The 18,411-nt window shown below is 39.3% G+C and overlaps 1 protein-coding gene and 1 pseudogene across 1 annotated transcript; both read right to left on the reverse strand.

Annotated features, from left to right (window-relative positions):
• Positions 1-1,696: 1,696 nt before the first annotated feature.
• LOC129521992 (olfactory receptor 7C1-like) lies at positions 1,697-2,617 on the reverse strand. Its single transcript, XM_055343990.1, has one exon. It carries the CDS (start codon positions 2,615-2,617, stop codon positions 1,697-1,699), a length of 921 nt encoding a protein of 306 aa, XP_055199965.1.
• Positions 2,618-16,925: 14,308 nt separating this feature from the next.
• LOC129522196 (olfactory receptor 7C1-like) lies at positions 16,926-17,780 on the reverse strand (annotated as a pseudogene).
• Between the last annotated feature and the right edge of the window lie 631 nt (positions 17,781-18,411).

Consider the following 18,411-nt stretch of genomic DNA (forward strand, 5'->3'; position numbering starts at 1 on the left):
CAGGGTTCCAGATGCCTCTGCTGTTGCAGATTTGCTCTCTTTCTGGGATGGATTGACAGAAAACCCTGGAAACTGGTACATACATAGCCTCTACTATGTTAAATGGATTTTCTCCCAGAGCAGATATTCTAAGGAATGGCTCCTTTCATCTAAGGGAGGAAGTATACCACATTTATTCCTCCGGCTCTTCCTAACATTATAAGTACCCAATTACCTGTACTATTTATCTGCTGTAGAAATCCATGCAGTGGATTTAATAAGATATCAAAAAAATTTCAAGAAATAGGAACACCTGGATGGCACAGTCAGTTAAGTGTCCAACTCTTGGTTTCAGCCCAGGGTTGTGATCTCAGGGTAATGAGATTGAGCCCAGCATTGGGTTCCATGCTCACCTGGAGTCTTCTGGAGATTCTCTGTCCTTCTCCCTCTGCCCTACCCCCTCGCGCTAACTCTCTCTCACTCTCTCACTCTCTCTCTCTCTCTCTCTGAAATAATAAATAAATAAATAAATAAATAAATAAATAAATAAATAATCTTTTTTAATAATAAATTTATTTTTTATTGGTGTTCAATTTGCCAACATACAGAATAACACCCAGTGCTCATCCCGTCAAGTGCCCCCCTCAGTGCCCGTCACCCATTCACCCCCACCCCCCGCCCTCCTCCCCTTCCACCACTCCTAGTTCATTTCCCAGAGTTAGGAGTCTTCATGTTCTGTCTCCCTTTCTGATATTTCCTACCCATTTCTTCTCCCTTCCCTTCCATTCCCTTTCACTATTATTTATATTTCCCAAATGAATGAGAACATATAATGTTCGTCCTTCATCAATTGACTCATTTCACTCAGCATAATACCCTCCAGTTCCATCCACGTTGGAGCAAATGGTGGGTATTTGTCATTTCTAATAGCTGAGTAATATTCCACTAGTTTCCAAGATCTATAAAGAACTTATTAAACTCAACACCGAAGAAACAAACAATCCAATCATGAAATGGGCAAAAGACATGAAGAGAAATCTCACAGAGGAAGACATAGACATGGCCAACACGCACATGAGAAAATGCTCTGCATCACTTGCCATCAGGGAAATACAAATCAAAACCACAATGAGATACTACCTCACACCAGTGAGAATGGGGAAAATTAACAAGGCAGGAAACCACAAATATTGGAGAGAATGCGGAGAAAAGGGAACCCTCTTACACTGTTGGTGGGAATGTGAAATGGTGCAGCCACTCTGGAAATAAATCTTTTTAAAACAATTTTGAGGAAATAGACCATAAAATAGACTCTTAACAGTGGGAAACAAACAAGGTTGTTAGAGAATAAGTGGATAGGATAAGATAGGATAGGATAGGACAGGATAGATGAGTGATGGGCATTAAAAGGGCTTCTGTTGTGATGAGCACTAGGAGTTGTACATAAGTGATGAATCACTAAATTCTATCCTGAATCTAATACTTCACTATCTGTTAACTAACTAGAATTTAAATAAAAACTTGAAAATGAAATAAAAATAAATAGTTGATCATTGTGTGTGAAAAAAAAAAAAAGAGACCGAATGCTATAGATAGTTATGTTACAGGCTGTCTTTCTAAAATACAAATATCATGATCTAGGTCTTCTAGGGTTTTGAGCCCTGTTACTTACATCTTTATCTTGAAACAAAAGATTCTTCTATGCAAAGAATGTCTCTCAGCTAAAGAGTTTTCTTAGGGCCTGCTTTAAGTCTCTGTTCCTCAGACCATAGATAAAGGGGTTCAGCATGGGCGTGACCACTGTGTACATCACCGAGGCTATGGCACTTGCTCTGGAGTTTTGCAAAGCAGCAGAACTAAGATACACCCCAAAACCTGTACCATAGAATAAGGAAACGACCGAGAGGTGAGACCCACACGTGGAAAATGCTTTATACTTGCCCCCAGAAGATGAAATTTTCAAAATGGAAGCTACAATTCTAGAATAAGAGAAAAGGATACCAATGAGTGGAAGAACCCCCAGAAGTCCACTTGCAAGATAAATTGCCAGGTTATTGAGGAAGGTATCAGAGCAAGCAAGTTGGATCATCTGTTTAAGTTCACAGAAAAAGTGAGGGATTTCTAACTGTGTACAGAAAGACAATTGGAAAACCATTAAGTCATGTAATAGAGAGTCCATAACACTCAATAACCAGCATGCCAGAAGCAGGATGCCACAGAACTTGGGGTTCATGATGATCATGTAGTATAGGGGGTGACAGATGGCCACAAACCGGTCATAGGCCATCACTGTCAAGAGAAAGTTGTCTAATCCTCCAAACAGCATGAAAAAATACATCTGGCTGAGGCAGCCTTCATAGGTGATCACTTTGCTCTGTGTCTGGATGTTCAGCAGCATCTTGGGGATGGTGGTAGAGGTGAAACAGATGTCTACAAAGGACAGGTTGGAGAGGAAGAAGTACATGGGTGTGTGGAGGTGGGAGTCCATGATAATGGCCAGGATGATGAGCAGGTTCCCACTGAAGGTGATCAGGTACATGGACAAGAACAGCCAAAAGAGCAGTGGCTGTAGTTCTCCCACCTCTGAAAGTCCCAGGAGGATAAATTGTGAAACACGGCTTTGATTTCTTTGTTCCATGTAACTGCTGAACATGGCTGGAACAGAGACAAAAGCTTTCTGAGGGCACAAGCGGTGATCACAGAATTAAAAGAAATGTTGCAAAAAAAAAAAAAGAAATGTTGCAATTTGTGTTTTCAACTTGCTTTATTCATTAATTCTTATACATTTCCTACCAATCCAGAATATTTAGTTGAAAATTTCAGGGAATCCCAAATGCTCCATGTTTCCAATGAGGCTAAAAATGATTAATAATCCTTGTCCTGAATCAAAACATTTACCCAAGGGCAATGTTTTTCTCTATACATTCCCTAAGAGTTGTTTTATTCATTCAACAAATACCTTGTGGTAAGTATGGTTAAAAATATTGTATAAAGTAGTGATGTGTGTTTGACCTTAACAAGATTGAACCTAAATATGTGTGTGTCAGAGGGAGCAATAGAATATTAATGAATGAGTAAAAGATGTTTCAAGTGGTGGTCACCACTAATAAGTAAAATAATGCAAAACAATGCAGACAAAAAGTGAAAAGAAAACTTTCCATTGTATCCTCTCTGATAAGATGCTTTTGAGCAAGAAAGCTGAGAGCAGTGGATTCATGAACCATGTCGATAACTTTGAAAAGAACAATCAAGGCAGGGAAATAGCCTGTGCAAACCCCCTTACCCAAACCATTGGGCATCATCAAAGAGAAAGCTGGAGCAGAGTGTGTAATGCAACAAGAACAGGTGTTGGATGTAGAAGAAGAAAGAGGTGGTTAAAGCCTTCTGCTTCTTTGGAAACATCCTAAGGCAATGGACACTGTCATTTTTATATGTATATATTATATATGATGTCTACAACAGCATAAATTTTACATAATCAAACCACAAAAAACCCCAAATACCAAAGGAATGTTGAAAAGGAAAACCAAAGCTGGGGACATCACACTGTGGGTACAAACTCTGTTACAAAGCTGTAATCATCAAGACAGTGTGGTACTGGCACAGAAATGGACACATAGTTCAGTGGAACAGAACAGAGAATCCAGAAATGGACCTCAATTCTGTGATCAATAATCTTCAGCAAAGCAGGAAAGAATATCCAATGGAAAAAGGACAATCTCTTCAATAAGTGGTGCTTGGAAAATTGGACAGCCATGAGCAGAAGAATGAAACTGGACCAATCTCTTACACCATACACAAAGATAAACTCAAAATAGATGAAAGGCCTAAATGTGAGACAGGAATCCATCAAAACCCTGGAGAAGAACACAGGCAGCAACCTCTTTGACCTTGGCCACAGCAACTTCTGGCTAGACATGTCTCCAAAGTCAAGGCAAACAGAAGCAAAAATGAACTATTGACACTTCATCAAGGCAAAATGCTTCTGCACAGCAAAGGAAGCAGTTGACAAACCAAAAGACAACCTACAGAATGAGAGAAGATATTTTCAAATGACATATCAGATAAAAGACTAGTATCCAAGATCTATCAGGGGCTTATAAACTCAACACCCAAAAAACAATGACTCCAGCCAAGAAATGGGCAGAAGAGATGAGATAAGAAACAACAAATGTTGGTGAGGATGTGGAGAAAAGGGAACCCTCTAATACTTTTGGCCAGAATGCAAGCTGGTACAGTCACTCTGGAAAACTGTTTGGCGGTTCCTCAAGAAACAAAAATAGATCTACCCTATGACCCAGCAATTGCACTACTAGGTGTTTACCCTAAAGATGCAAATATAGTGATCCGAAGGGGCACCTGCATCCCAATGCTTATAGCAGCAATGTCCACAATAGCCAAACTGTGGAAAGAGCTGAGATGTCCATCAACATATGAATGGATGAAGATAGAATATTACTCAGCCATAAGAAAGAATAAATGGAATATTATTCAGTCATCAGAAAGGATAAAATCTTACCATTTACATTCACATGGATAGAACTGGAGAGTATTAAACTGAGCAAAATAAGTCAATCAGAGAAAGTTACTTATCATATAATGTCACTCGTATGTGGAATATAAGAAACAGTGCAGAGGATCATAGGGTAAGGGAGGAAAAACTGAATGGGAATTCATCAAAGAATGAGAATATCATTAGATTGCTGGAGAGGAGGGCGGGAATGAGGTAACTGGGTGATGTACATTAAGGAGGACACATGATGTGATGAGCACTGGGTGTTATACACAACTGAATTATTGAACACTACATTAGAAACTAATGATGTATTATATGTTGGGTAATTGAATTTAACATTAAAAAAATAAAAGGGTTATGCATCATTACCAAGTGGGATTCGTTCCTTGAAGGAAAGGATGGCTTGACTTATAAAAACCCCTCTCTGTAATACAACACATTAACAGATAGGGAGGCAAGTGTATAATTAACTCAACTGCTGCAGAAAAAAAATTGACAAAATTCAGCATTCTTTCATAATAGTAACATTGAAGAAACTAAGAACAGACGGAAACTTCCTCATCATGATATAGGTCATATATGAAAACCCACCTCTAACATTATTCTCTATAGTGAAAGGCTAAAAGTTATCCCTAAGATAAAAACAAGACAAACATTTCTGCTTTCATACCTTTTACACACATGGCATCGCAAGTTCAACAGAGCAATTAGCTGAGAGAAGAAGGAGGGGGAGGAAGGGGGGGAAGGAGAAGGTGAAAAGAAAAAAACAGAAGGGAAATAAAAGTCATCAATATAGAAAGGAAGAAGTTCACAAAAAAAGGTGATCTTATCTTAAAAAATAAGATGACTGGGTGACGGGCACTGAGGGGGGGACACTTGATGGGATGAGCACTGGGTGTTGTGCTATATGTTGGCAAATTGAACCCCAACTTAAAAAATATGTAAAAAAAATAAGATGCCATTAAAAACAAAAAACCTGATTGCCTAAGAAACAGATTCAGCAGTGTTACAAATATAGATCAATACAAACACAAAACTCAGATGACTAAGGGAATCCCAGAATGGAGTGCACTGTGTGGGAAAAAAAAAAACTAACTGTATTACAATTGCATTTAATTTCAGTGCAGTGCAGAAGATAGGGGGGAAAGTGCAGAAATACAGGATATGGGAACTGAGTGGAATCTGTAAAACAGGAGATGAAAGAACTTGCTCAGAAGCACCCTATCTAGTTGATAAAAGTGTATTGCAGAGGGTACTGTAACCAGTATTGATACTTTCACACATGTGAATGAAATTGAACATATAAAGAAACAGAGAGTAAATGGTGGGCCATTTGGTGTAGGACTTTACAGGTGAGCAAGGTGGAGAGGCTGGAATGATCATTCTAGCTTATCTTTGTGTATGGTGTAAGAGAATGGTCTAGTTTCATTCTTCTGCATGTGGATGTCCAAATTTCCCAGCACCATTTATTGAAAAGACTGTCTTTTTTCCAGTGAATAGTCTTTCCTGTTTTGTTGAATATTAGTTGACCATAAAGTTGAGGGTCCTCTTCTGGATTCTCTATTCTGTTCCATTGATCTATGTGTGCCAGTACCACACTGTATTGATTAACACAGCTTTGTAATACAACCTGTGATGTGTAGTACAACATTGTGGTGCCCTCAGCTCTGGTTTTCTTTTTAAATATTCCCCTGACTATCCAGGGTCTTTTCTGATTCCACACAAATCTTAAGATGATTTGTTCCAACTCTCTGAAGAAAGTCTGTGATATTTTGATAAGGATTGCATTAAATGTGTAAATTGTCCTGGGTAACATTGACATTTTCACAATATTAATTCTTCCAATCTGTGAGCATGGAATATTTTTCCATCTCTTTGTGTCTTCCTCAATTTCTTTCAGAAGTGTTCTGTAGTTTTTAGGGTATAGATCCTTTACCTCTTTGGTTAGGTTTATTCCTAGGTATCTTATGTTTTTGGGTGCAATTGTAAATGGGATTGACTCCTTAATTTCTCTTTCTTCAATCTCATGTTAGTGTATAGAAATGCCACTGATTTCTGGGCACTGATTTTGTATCCTGCCACACTGACGAACTGCTGTATGAGTTCTAGCAATCTTTATAGCAAATTTTTTTTAATTTTTTATTTAATTTTTTATGATAGTCACAGAGAGAGAGAGAGGCAGAGACACAGGCAGAGGGAGAAGCAGGCTCCATGCACGGGGAGCCCGACGTGGGATTCGATCCCGGGTCTCCAGGATCGCGCCCTGGGCCAAAGGCAGGCGCCAAACCACTGCGCCACCCAGGGATCCCGAGTTCTAGCAATCTTGGTTGGGGTGGAGTCTTTTGGGTTTTCTATGTGCAGTATCATGTCATCGGCGAAGAGGGAGAATTTGACTTCTTCTTTGCCAATTTGAATGTCTTTTATTTCTTCTTGTTGTCTGATTGCTGAGGCTAGGACTTCTAGTACTATGTTGAATAGCAGTGGTGAGAGTGGACATCCCTGTCTCGTTCCCAATCTTAGGGGAAAGGCTCCCAGTGTTTCCCCATTGAGAATGATATTTGCTGTGGACTTTTTGTAGATGGCTTTTAAGATGCTGAGGAATGTTCCCTCTATTCTTACACTTTGAAGAGTTTTTTTTTTTAAGAGTTTTGATCAGGAATGGATGCTATATTTTGTCAAATGCTTTCTCTGCATCTATTGAGAGGATCATATGGTTCTTAAAGGAAAATTGGAGGGGCATCTGAGTGGCTCAGCCAGTTAAGTGTCTGCCTTCAGGGGCATTTGGGTGGCTCAGTAATTAAGCATTTGCCTTCCTCTCAGGACATGATCCTACGGTTCATTGAGTCCCACACCATGCTCTGCATGGAGAGACTGCTTCTCCCCTGCCTATGTCTCTGTCTGTCTCTCTGTGTGTGTTTCTCATGAATAAATAAATAAAACCTTTTTTTAAGTGTCTTACTTCATCTCAGGTCTTGACTCAGGGTCCTGGGATTGAGACACACATCAGGCTCTCTGCTCAACAGGGAGTCTACTTCTCCCTCTCCCTCTTTGTTCTCTCTCTTGCTCTCTATTTCTCAATGTCTCTCAAGCAAATAAATAATCTTTCTAAAAAATGAAAAATAAAAGAGAGTTGGAGCATTCAGTATGAACTTGTTTTAGCTTAACATGGATAAAGACAGTTATATAGATACATGCATAGCTGTCTGCAAATACACAGAGTGATACACACTCTGCCAGTGAGTGGAGGGAATATAGAGGCCCTGGTAACAATTAGAACATCTAACACCCAGATCTTGGTTCTCATCCCATGAGCCAATAAAATAAAAAAGGACTCCTTTCAGGAATCACTGGTTCTAGGACTCAGGAGGGAAATACAAGAAGCTGAAGCATATTTTACTGTAGATAGTAATGATATATTACCACCAAAAAGCCAAGAATGATAGGGACATGCCAAAGGGACAAATCAGCTGATTGAAGGAGCTCTCCATTGCCAAAGCAGGAGCAATCTGTGCAGTAAAATGAATTAGTATCAGGTTATAATGCAGACTATATAATCAATATCAAGGAGTATACACCAATGTAAATAAGGGGAAAATAAATAGAGAAGACACACACTAGAGGGCAAAAGAATACCAACGATGTACATAGGTATTCTACTCTCCAGGAGGTGGAAGATAACTCCTACTCCTTAGGAATGGGGCTGCACATGGAAAGCCCCTACAAGACTACAGTAGGGAAAGAAGAGGGACTGAGTAACCACGGTGGAGAAATCTGGCAAACTTCATGACAGTGAGGACACCAATATCAACACCAATGAGGGTCAGTCACGTTGACAGGGTGTACCCCTGATGTTGTAAGATGGACATGGCAGTTTACTTATCTGGTCTTCCTGTCCAACATCCATAGTCCTAGTCTACTCAGCAAGAAAAGAGTAATATGGCATGTCCAAAAGAAGATCATTTTACAGAACACCTTACCAGTACTCCTCAAAGCTATCAATTCTTCAAGAACAAGGGAAGCCTGAGAAAAAAGTTGCTGGGTGTGGAAGTTGAGCAAATATGAGGATTACACATAATATGTATAACAGATAGTATGTGTTCCTAGGCAGAAACAGGGAAGGGAACTTATGAGAATTATCTCAGTAAAAAGACTTTTGATAAATGTATAACTACAAGGACTAAAGTTGCTTAATCTCAAAATTATTAATGAAACACAAAAATCTTTGGAAACACTGAGCTCTAAGCAGGTACCTAGGCTCCACTATATGTTTTCTATAAGCAGGATCACTACTATCAGGACACCTTCCATTCATAATATTAAGGAGTGATACCAAATTCATAGTTTTTGTAAGATTTCAATAAAATGATGACTTTAATATGTCTGACATTGTTTGTAGTATTAATTAATTCATACAAATGATGAAGAGAAAATGTCTGTTCTAGTTTCTAGTAAAAATGTAATAATGAGTGGGGATGCCTGGGTGGCTCAGTGGTTGAGCATCTGCCTTTGGCTCAGGGCATGGTCCTGGAGTCCTGGGATCAAGTCCCACATCAGGCTTCCTGTATGGAGCCTGCCTCTTTCTCTGCCTGTGTCTCTGCCTCTCTCTGTCTATGTCTCTTATGAATAAATAAATAAATAAATAAAATCTTTTTTAAAATGTAATAATGAAAAAAATCATGTGAATTTTTGTACCTATGATGTCCATACATCAGGGACCCATCACTGGACTCCCATCTCACACTCATGGTGTTATTTCTATCCCTCAATGTCCCCCCTCACACTCTGAACACAGCAATTATTTGTTCCTCACAATAACCTGGGTCACTTTTCCATAGAGCAGGCCTATTCATAGCTGTCCCTGACCTTTAAAATCTGCACTTACTCTTCACTTTAATTTCAGAATTAAATGTCAGCCCTGTAGCCAAAAACACTCCATTCTGTGTTATTCTGACTGTTTCCTACAAGGCCAGGCTCATGCTGATTCATTTTGCATTCCCTGCTACTGATTGTTGTTCAGATCAGTAAAAGGGGATTCTAATCTCAGCACAACTTCCGTTTTACTTAATCTCTACATTTCCTCCTCTGCTGTTTCTTCCTGGATTGTTCACATTCCTTATCCCCCTTGGAAGGACTCAAACACCTCCTTCAGTATGATTATAAGCTTGTGTGTGAAGCCTTCACCAACTCCCATGAAAGAGTCAACCGTTTGAAAAAAATTAAAATAAAGAGTCAACATTTTTGGATACTCCACAGATTTCAGTGCAATCTCACGATATCACAATTTTTTTATTTTTACATCTCTCACTCCATTTACACAGTGAGTACCTTGAGAGAAGAAACAACGTCTTAGTCATTTATTAAAGCCCAGAATAAATGATAGTGCCTATGACTGCAATAACAAATGGTTGAATAACAACAAGCAGACACTCTCAACAATGAAAAAACAAGCAATAAAATAGAGAAAATACTGTTGATGAATGACATCCTATCATTAAGCACCACTCTGGACAAGACAGATCAGGGAAAGATGATTTCGTGTACCCAGAGAATCAAAGCTTTACTGGGCAAGACACAGTATTAGTAAACCTTCCTTTACTTATTGTCCTTTGTTAATGCCCCCAAAATAACTAGGATAGAAGCATCCCTCCTACCATAACACATGTCCCCAACACTTGTGAAGACGTTGTGGCTCACCCAGATATTATCACAGAGGAGCAGGAGATCACTGACCCAGTTACTCCCATGGATGATTGATGAACTTGAAAGTCATGCCCACAGGAAAGGAAGAGACATTGCCCCACTCATGAAGGGTCTGGAAAACACAGTTATTTCTCAGATCACCTGAGATTAGAAGAGATTCAGTAAGTACAGCAGAGACTTTCAACTTCTGTAGATGTAGAGGCTGAATTCCCATGAGTCTCATTAATGAGATATTCTTTTGTTTTGCTTCCCCTTAGGACACTTGGTGCTGTGGAGCTAGGACTTAAACATAGAATGCAAACTGGTCCCATGGTTGGTATTGAGACACAATCTGGCCATTGCATGATTGTCTCTTATCTCATTACACTCTTTATCCCACAAGGAGGTCTCTGCTCTTTAGAGAATCTCACTAATAAGTCTGAGTACCCCTAATAAGCATCCAATTCTTGACTTGAATTAGAGATTCTATGTGCCCTCAATCATCAGGAACCCCTTCTGTTTGCTCATGATCATGGATTTCCCCAGGCCCCAGAACGCTTCTTCTGTTCTCCTGCTTCTTCCTTCTTTTTCATTGTATACAATGTCCGTTTCACATCACTCAACCATTTGCTTCTTTATGCATCTTACAAACATTTATGCAGCCTTGAGGATACGATAGTAACTCAGCTACATGAAAAGTGTAATGAAGAATGAAGAAAAGTGTAAGACAAGGTTCCTTCTCCTGAGGAGCTCACAGTTGAATGGGTGATGAGTGAGATGGATGAAGGGGATTAAAACTAGACTTATCTTGATAAGCACTGAACAACATATGGGATTGATGAATCATGACATTGTACACCTGAAGCTAAAAGAACACTGTATGTAAGTTACACTTCAATAAAAAATTGCTAGGGAGGTGATATTCAGAGTTACCACATTATACTTTTAACTATCCATTTTCAATAGCAACAACAAAAACAGAAATATAAATCACTGGAAAAGGGGGAGGGCAGAAATAAATTCAGTTTACAGGGTGAAATGGTTTTTGACAAAAGTGCCAGGACACTTCAATGGTAAATAGACAAATTTCCCAAGAAACAGTGATGGGAAACCAGGATATAACCTGCAAAAACATGAAGGCAACCCTTCCATCCACCATCTACAAACATGACTTCGAATCGATCATAGATCTAACCACAAGAAAAAAAAACTGTAAGGACTAGAAGAAAGCACTGAGGTGTATCTCAACACAATGGATTTGACCAAGATTTTCTGGATATAGCACCAAAGACACAGGCAACCAGAAGAAAAATAAATTCTTCAGCAAAATTAAAACTATCTGTACATCAAAAGTACTATTACTCAAGTGAAAAGAACCCACAAGTGGAGAAAAGATTGGCAAACCACATACCTGGCAATAGATTAATATCCAGTAAATGTACAAAAATTCCACAGCACAAAAACCAAACAACTCAATTTTCAAATGGCAATTCTTTTATTTAAATTCTAGTTATTTAACCTACAGTGTAATATTAGTTTTAGGTGTACATTTTATTTTTTTAATAATAAATTTATTTTTATTGGTGTTCAATTTGCCAACATACAGAATAACACCCAGTGCTACATTTTAAAAGAATTTTTAAAAAGAAACAACAACTGTTGGTGATGTTTTGGAGAAAAGAGAACTTTCTTTCACTGTAGTTGGGAATGGAAACAGATGCTGACACTATGGAAACACTATGGAGGTTCCTCAAAAAGCTAAAAATATAACTGCCTTATGATCCGGTAATCACATTACTGGGTAGAGGAGGGAAGATGGCTGAAGAGCAGGGGACCCATGTTTCATTTGGTCCCTTGAATTCAGTTAGATACCTATCTCATCATTCTGAACACCTGTGAATTCAACCTGAAATCTATGGAAAGAGTTGCTGCAATTCTACAAATATAAAAGTGACCAGTTTTTGCAAGGTAGGAGGTGCAGAGAAGTGATTCTGAGGGGATATATTGGAAGATAAACCACGAGGGGAGGCAGCCCTCCAGCAGCAGAGCACATCATCAGAACTTCTAGAAGTCTGCTCCAGTGAGGCATATCCCAACCTAAAAGGTGCTCAGGTGATAAAGTGTGGCAGAGTCCTAGGCAGGACAATGTGGTCTCAGGATCCCTGGGGTCACAAAAAGAATGAGGGTGCCTGAGTGTGGCAGGGTTTCCAAGCACTGGACTGAGGAAGCAGGCCACAATCAGCAAAGAAGGGACTGGGTTCTCAGCTCGATGTTGCCATATACACAAACTGCAATATGAGTGGGCAATCACTCCAAGAGCAAAGGCCCAGCAAGTGGAAGAACTGAGATGGGATCCCCCTCCTTCCCCAGTGGAGATTGACTCAGGTGCTCACCACAGGAGTCTGGGGAGTTTAGTGCACACAGAAGTGATTGATTGCTTTTACCCAATGGTGCACTGAAGAGTGGGGACCTCAATATTTCAGCTCTGGGGCAGGAGATTGGGGCACCACCATTTTTCCCCAATCCTCTGAAATGGCACAAAAAGACTTCAGGGAGCAAAAACCACATAGAGCAGCTTACACTGAGAAAAACTGAGAGCTATTCCTCTAAGGTCAGAAACATGGCAGGGATGCCCACTCTCATCACTGTTGTTCAACATAGTACTAGAAGCCCTAGCCTCAAAAATCAGACAACCAAAAGAAATTTTCTACATCTGAACCTAATGATGTACTAAATGTTGGCTAATTCTATTTAAATTTTTTAAAAATCACACAGCATATTGGGTTATTACCCCCAAAGTACAAAAACACTAATTGAAAGAGATCCATGCTCTTCTATGTTTGCTGCAACCTTATCTATGAGAGCCAAAATAAATAAGCAGCCCAAATGTCCAGTGATACATAAGTGGATAAAGAAGATGTGGTATCTATATACACAATATGGGATATTACCCAGCCACAGAAAAGAATAAAATCTTGCCACTTGCAGTGATGTGGATGGAGCTAGAGGGTATTATTCTAGGTGAAACATGTCAGTCAGAGAATGACAAATATCATGTGATTTCACTCATATGTACAATTTAAAAAACAAAAACAAACAAGCAAAGGGAAAATAAAAGAGAGAGACAAACCAAAAATAGATTCTTCACTATTGAGAACAATCTGGTGGTTATCAGAGGGGAGGTGGGAAGGGGATAGTGGAAATAGGTGATGAGGATTAAGGAGGGCACTAGTCTTGATGATCAATGAGTGTTTTATGGAAATGTTGAATCACTATATTGTACATCTGAAACTAATATTATACTGTATGTTAACTAAACCAGAATTTAAATTTTAAAATAAATTTAAAAATGAAATTAGTGGTGAAAAAAAAAAAAACAGGCAATGGACCCAAATAGACATTTCTCCAAAAAAAAAGATAAAGGAATGGCTAGCACATGAAAGATGGGTAACATGGCTGATCTTTAGGGAAATGCAAATCAAATCCATAAAGTAACACCACTTCACATGCACTAGGATGGCTATTTTCAAAGCTAAAACAGGAAAAAAAAAAGTGTTGGTGAGGACATGGGGAAATTGTAACGTGGTGCTTTGCTGATGAGATAAAAAGTGGCACAGCTGCTATAGGAAACAGTATGCCAGTTCCTCAAAAACTGAAACATGGAATTATCATATGATCTTTAGTTTCACTTTGGGGTTTGTACCTACTTATGTGACCCAAAGAAATTTAAAGCCATGACTAAAACAGATATTTGTACACCAATTGTCATAAAGCTTTATTTACAGTCGCCAAAATGTGGACACAACCCCAATATCCATCAAAAAAAATCACAGATGAATAAAGTGTGGAACATCTTTCAGCCTGTAAGAAGAATAGAATTCTGGCACGTGGTACAACATGAATGAACCTTGCAAACCTTATGCTAACTGAAAGAAGCCAGACACAAAAGGACCACAAAAGGATCATATCTATATGATGTGCTTTGACTACTCAGTTCTAAAGAGAGAAGGTAAGATTGCAGGAGTCAGAGGCTAGGCTGAGGGACAATGGAGAGTTAGTGTTTCATGGAGACAGATGGTCCATTTGAGGTGATGAGAAAGTTCTGGAAATGGATAGGGGCTGTGGGTGCATAATAGGGAGAAAGTACTTAATGCCACATAACTTAATACTTCAAAATGTTTTAAATCATAACAAAAAAAGCATTATAAAAAAAGATTGGCATACTCTAAAGAATGTCAGTACCATAAATAGCTTCATATGATGTAGAGGAAGGAATCCAAAGTACAAGGAGACAAGGGCATGGTGACAGATTTATCTTGTGGATTCAATACCCCAACCCTAATGGATACCCAAAATGGGGTTAAGAGAACATAAAATTCATAAGAACACTGAGAAATAACTGGGTTAAGACTGTAATGGCTCCTTGTGAAGCTCTACAGAGCTTTTCTCCTGTAGGACAGAGTTACCATGGACATGCACAAACTGAAATGGATTTGTCCTGCGATCAGCCCTTCCTGAACTGGCAGAGGCCATGTCAGCAGTTCAAAACATCTGAGGTATGGAGTTGAAAGTGTATGTAAGAGTTAATTATTCACATCTAAATTGCGATAGCCACAGGGATTCCTTGAAATGGCAAATACCTAATGGTGTCTCCATGAAACAAAAAAGATGGGAAGCTTACTAAAGATCCATCCAATCTGAGAACTAAACAAAACAAAACAATACAAAACAAAAACAAGTAACAAAAAACTCTAATTCTAATGAAGAAAATCATGACCTGAGTCATCACAATAATGGGTCCTAATCTCTACTTGACTCTCAGATCTGAGTCAGTTCACTGACCCGCAGATCTTTAACTGATGGATCAAGCAATGGGTCACTCCTGATCCACTCAATGGATCACTCCTGAAGACTCTAAAACAACAACAAAACTTTATGTTTCCCTGCAAACTCAACCCAAAGACCCTGGGGTGATGGTGCTAGCCAGCTTATAATGACCCAAGAGGACTGCGGTCTGAACTAAAGTTGGTAGCTTGAAACTGGGCAATATGATGAGCACCTGGGTGGCTCAGTTGATTAAGCAACTGACTCTTGGTTTTGGCTCAGGTCATGATCTCAGGGTTATGAGATCAGCGTAGACCATATTTAAGATACTCTCTCTCTCTCTCTCCCTCTGCTCCTCCCCCAAATCTCTCTCTCTCTCTCTCTCTCTCTCTCTCTCTGTCTCTCTCTCTCTCTTTAATAAATACAATTTTTTTAAGAAATTGAGGGTCACCTAGGTGGTTGAGCATCTGCCTTTGGCTCAGGTCATGATCAAGGGTCCTGGGATCGAGTCCTGTATCAGGCTCTGCACAGGGAGAGCCTTTTCTTAGAAAAAAAAAAAAAGAGCTCTCTTTCAAAAGAAAAGAAATAAAGGAGAAAGGAAGGAAAAAAATAAGAAAAATGGAACAAAGTAGAGCACTTACTTGTAGCATTTGCCAGTTTCTATGGTATAATTACTCTCATCTTGCTCAATTTGCAAAATATTTTATTTCATTTATTCACAAGAGACACACAGAGAGGCAGACACACAGGCAGAGGGAGAAACAGGCTCCCCATGGGGAGCCCGATGTGGGACTCGATCCCAGGACCCCAGGATCACACCCTGAGCTGAAGGCAGACATTCAGCCACTGAGTCACCCAGGTGCCCCTGAAAGAGCTCCTTAAACGTTTATCTAAATACTAGTGTTCCAAGGCATCTGTGGACTTTTACCTAAAAAACTGTGAACCTTGTAATAGGAAATTACCATGATGGCCTACAAATTCAAGTGGAGGTTTCTGGGATCAGATGATGCGACATTCATCATACTCTGTCTCACAAAGCTCAGGTGAGGTGCATAAGTATATCCTGCTATTACTGCCTAATTTCTGGGGTGCATCATTACAAAGACTTAACTGACAATAGGCAGACTATCTGCATGGCTTTTATGATCTGTGAAAGGTCTATTATGGCAGGAGGTGCTGAGGGAAAACAGCAGACAGTGTTGCTGCCTACCAGAACACTAAAAAAAAAAAAAGTAATAATGCATCCCTGGAGGAAGCATCAAGAAGGACAGCATCAGTGCCTGAAAAATCATGAGTTGTCATCTCTATTACTTATACACTTACTTTTTTGGACTGTGCAGGGGAAAATTAGATACTGCATTGAATGTGGATTATTGTAAATTTCATCACACAGGGTTCCAGGTGCCTCTGCTGTTGTAGATGTGCTCTCTTTCAGAGATGGATTGGCAGAAATCCCTGGAAACCAGTATATAAATTCTGATATGTTAAATGATTTTTCTTTCCAAACAGAATACTTTAAAGGATAGCTGCTTTCATCTGAGGGAGGTAGCATTCCACATATATTCTTCTGGCTCTTCCTAACACATTATAATTACCCAATTTTCTGTATTCTTAATTTGATCCTAAAAATCCATGCTTTGGAATTTAATGAGAGCTCTAAATATTTTTAAAAGAAATGCAAAATAAATAATTGCATCTTGTGTATGAAAAATTAAAGAGACTGAAATATGAAAAAAGATAAATTGCAGATTATTTTCCTATGAACTGATACAAACATCATGATTTAGGTCTTTTAGAATTTTGAGCTCTGTTACTCAAGTTTTCATCTTGAAACAAAAGACCCTTCTATGGAAAGAATGTCTCTTGGCTAAAGAACCTTCTTAGGACCTTCTTTATGTCTCTGTCCTCAGACCATACATGAAGGGGTTCAGCATGGGTGTGACCACGTGTACATCACCAAGGCTATGGCATTTGCCCTGGAGTTTTGCAAAGTAGCAGAACTAAGATATACCCCAAAGCCTGTACCATACAATAAGGAAACAACTGAGCAGTCAGACCCACATGTGGAGAATGCTTTATAGTTCCCCCAAAAGATAAAATTTTCATAATGTGAGTTATGATTCTAGAGTAAGAGAAGAGGGTACCAATGAGTAGAAGAGCCTCCAGAAGTCCACTTGCAAGATATATCATGGAGTCAATGAGGAAGGTGTCAGAACAAACAAGTTGGATCACCTGCTTAGGTTCACAGAAAAAGTGAAGGATTTTCAACTCTGTGCAAAAAGAAAGTCATAAAATAATTAAGACATGAAATAGAGAGTCTATGACACTCAATAACCAGCATGCCAGAAGCAGGACACCACAAAACTTGGGGTTCGTGATGGCATGTAGTGCAGGGGGGGTGACAGATGGCCACAAACCTATTATAGGCCATCACTGTCAAGAGGAAATTGTCTAATACTCCAAACAGCATGAAAAAATACATCTGGCTGAGGCAGCCTTAGTAGGTGATCACTTTGCTCTGTGACTGGATGTTCAGTGGCATCTAGGAGATGGTGGCAGAGGTGAAACAGATGTCACCAAAGGACATATTGTGGAGGAAGAAGTACATGAGGGTGTGGAGGCAGGAGTCTGAGCAGATGGCCAGGATGATGAGCAGGTTCCCACTGAAGGTGACCAGGTACATGGACAGAAGCAGCCAAAATAAGAGAGGCTGCAGCTTTGCCTCTTCTGAGAGGCCCAGGGGGATAAATTCAGAAATTTGGGTTTGGTTTCCTTGTTCCATGAAGCTGAAGACACTACAGAAATGGAAACAAGAGGTATTCAAATTTAGCCACAAGCAGCAATCAGTAAAGTAACAGGAAGGAGCTAAGGCAGCCTTCAGTAGGTGAATGGATAAATAAACTGCAATGTGTCCAGACAATGGAATATTATTCTGTACTTAAAAGAAATGAGCTATCAAGCCATAAAAAGATATAGAGGAATCTTAAATATATATTACTAAGGGAAAGAAGCTTTTTTTTTATTGGAGTTCAATTTGCCAACATATAGCATAATACCCAGTGCTCATCACATCAATTGCCCCCCTCAGTGCCCATCACCCAGTCACCCCAACCCCGCCCACCTCCCTTTCTACCACCCCTTGTTCATTTCTAAGGGAAAGAAGTTTATGTGAAAGAAGCTACATACTGTATGATTCCAACTACATGAAATTTTAGAAAAGGCAAAACTATGAACATGGAATAAAAGATAAGTGGTGACCATGGGATGGAGTGGGAGTAAAAGGAAAGTGGAGCACAAAGGATTTTGAAGGCAGCGAAAATACTCTGTATAATACCATAAATATGGATACATGTTTTTTCTTAATTTTTATTTATTTATTTATGATAGTCACAGAGAGAGAGAGAGAGAGAGAG

The sequence above is a fragment of the Nyctereutes procyonoides genome, unplaced genomic scaffold, assembly GCF_905146905.1.
Source record: "Nyctereutes procyonoides isolate TBG_1078 unplaced genomic scaffold, NYPRO_anot_genome, whole genome shotgun sequence".
NCBI lineage: Eukaryota > Metazoa > Chordata > Mammalia > Carnivora > Canidae > Nyctereutes > Nyctereutes procyonoides.

What these genes read in the sequence shown, in the direction of transcription:
- LOC129521992 (XM_055343990.1), bottom strand. Translation starts at nt 2,617, where the DNA reads ATGGAACAAAGAAATCAAAGCCGTGTTTCACAATTTATCCTCCTGGGA.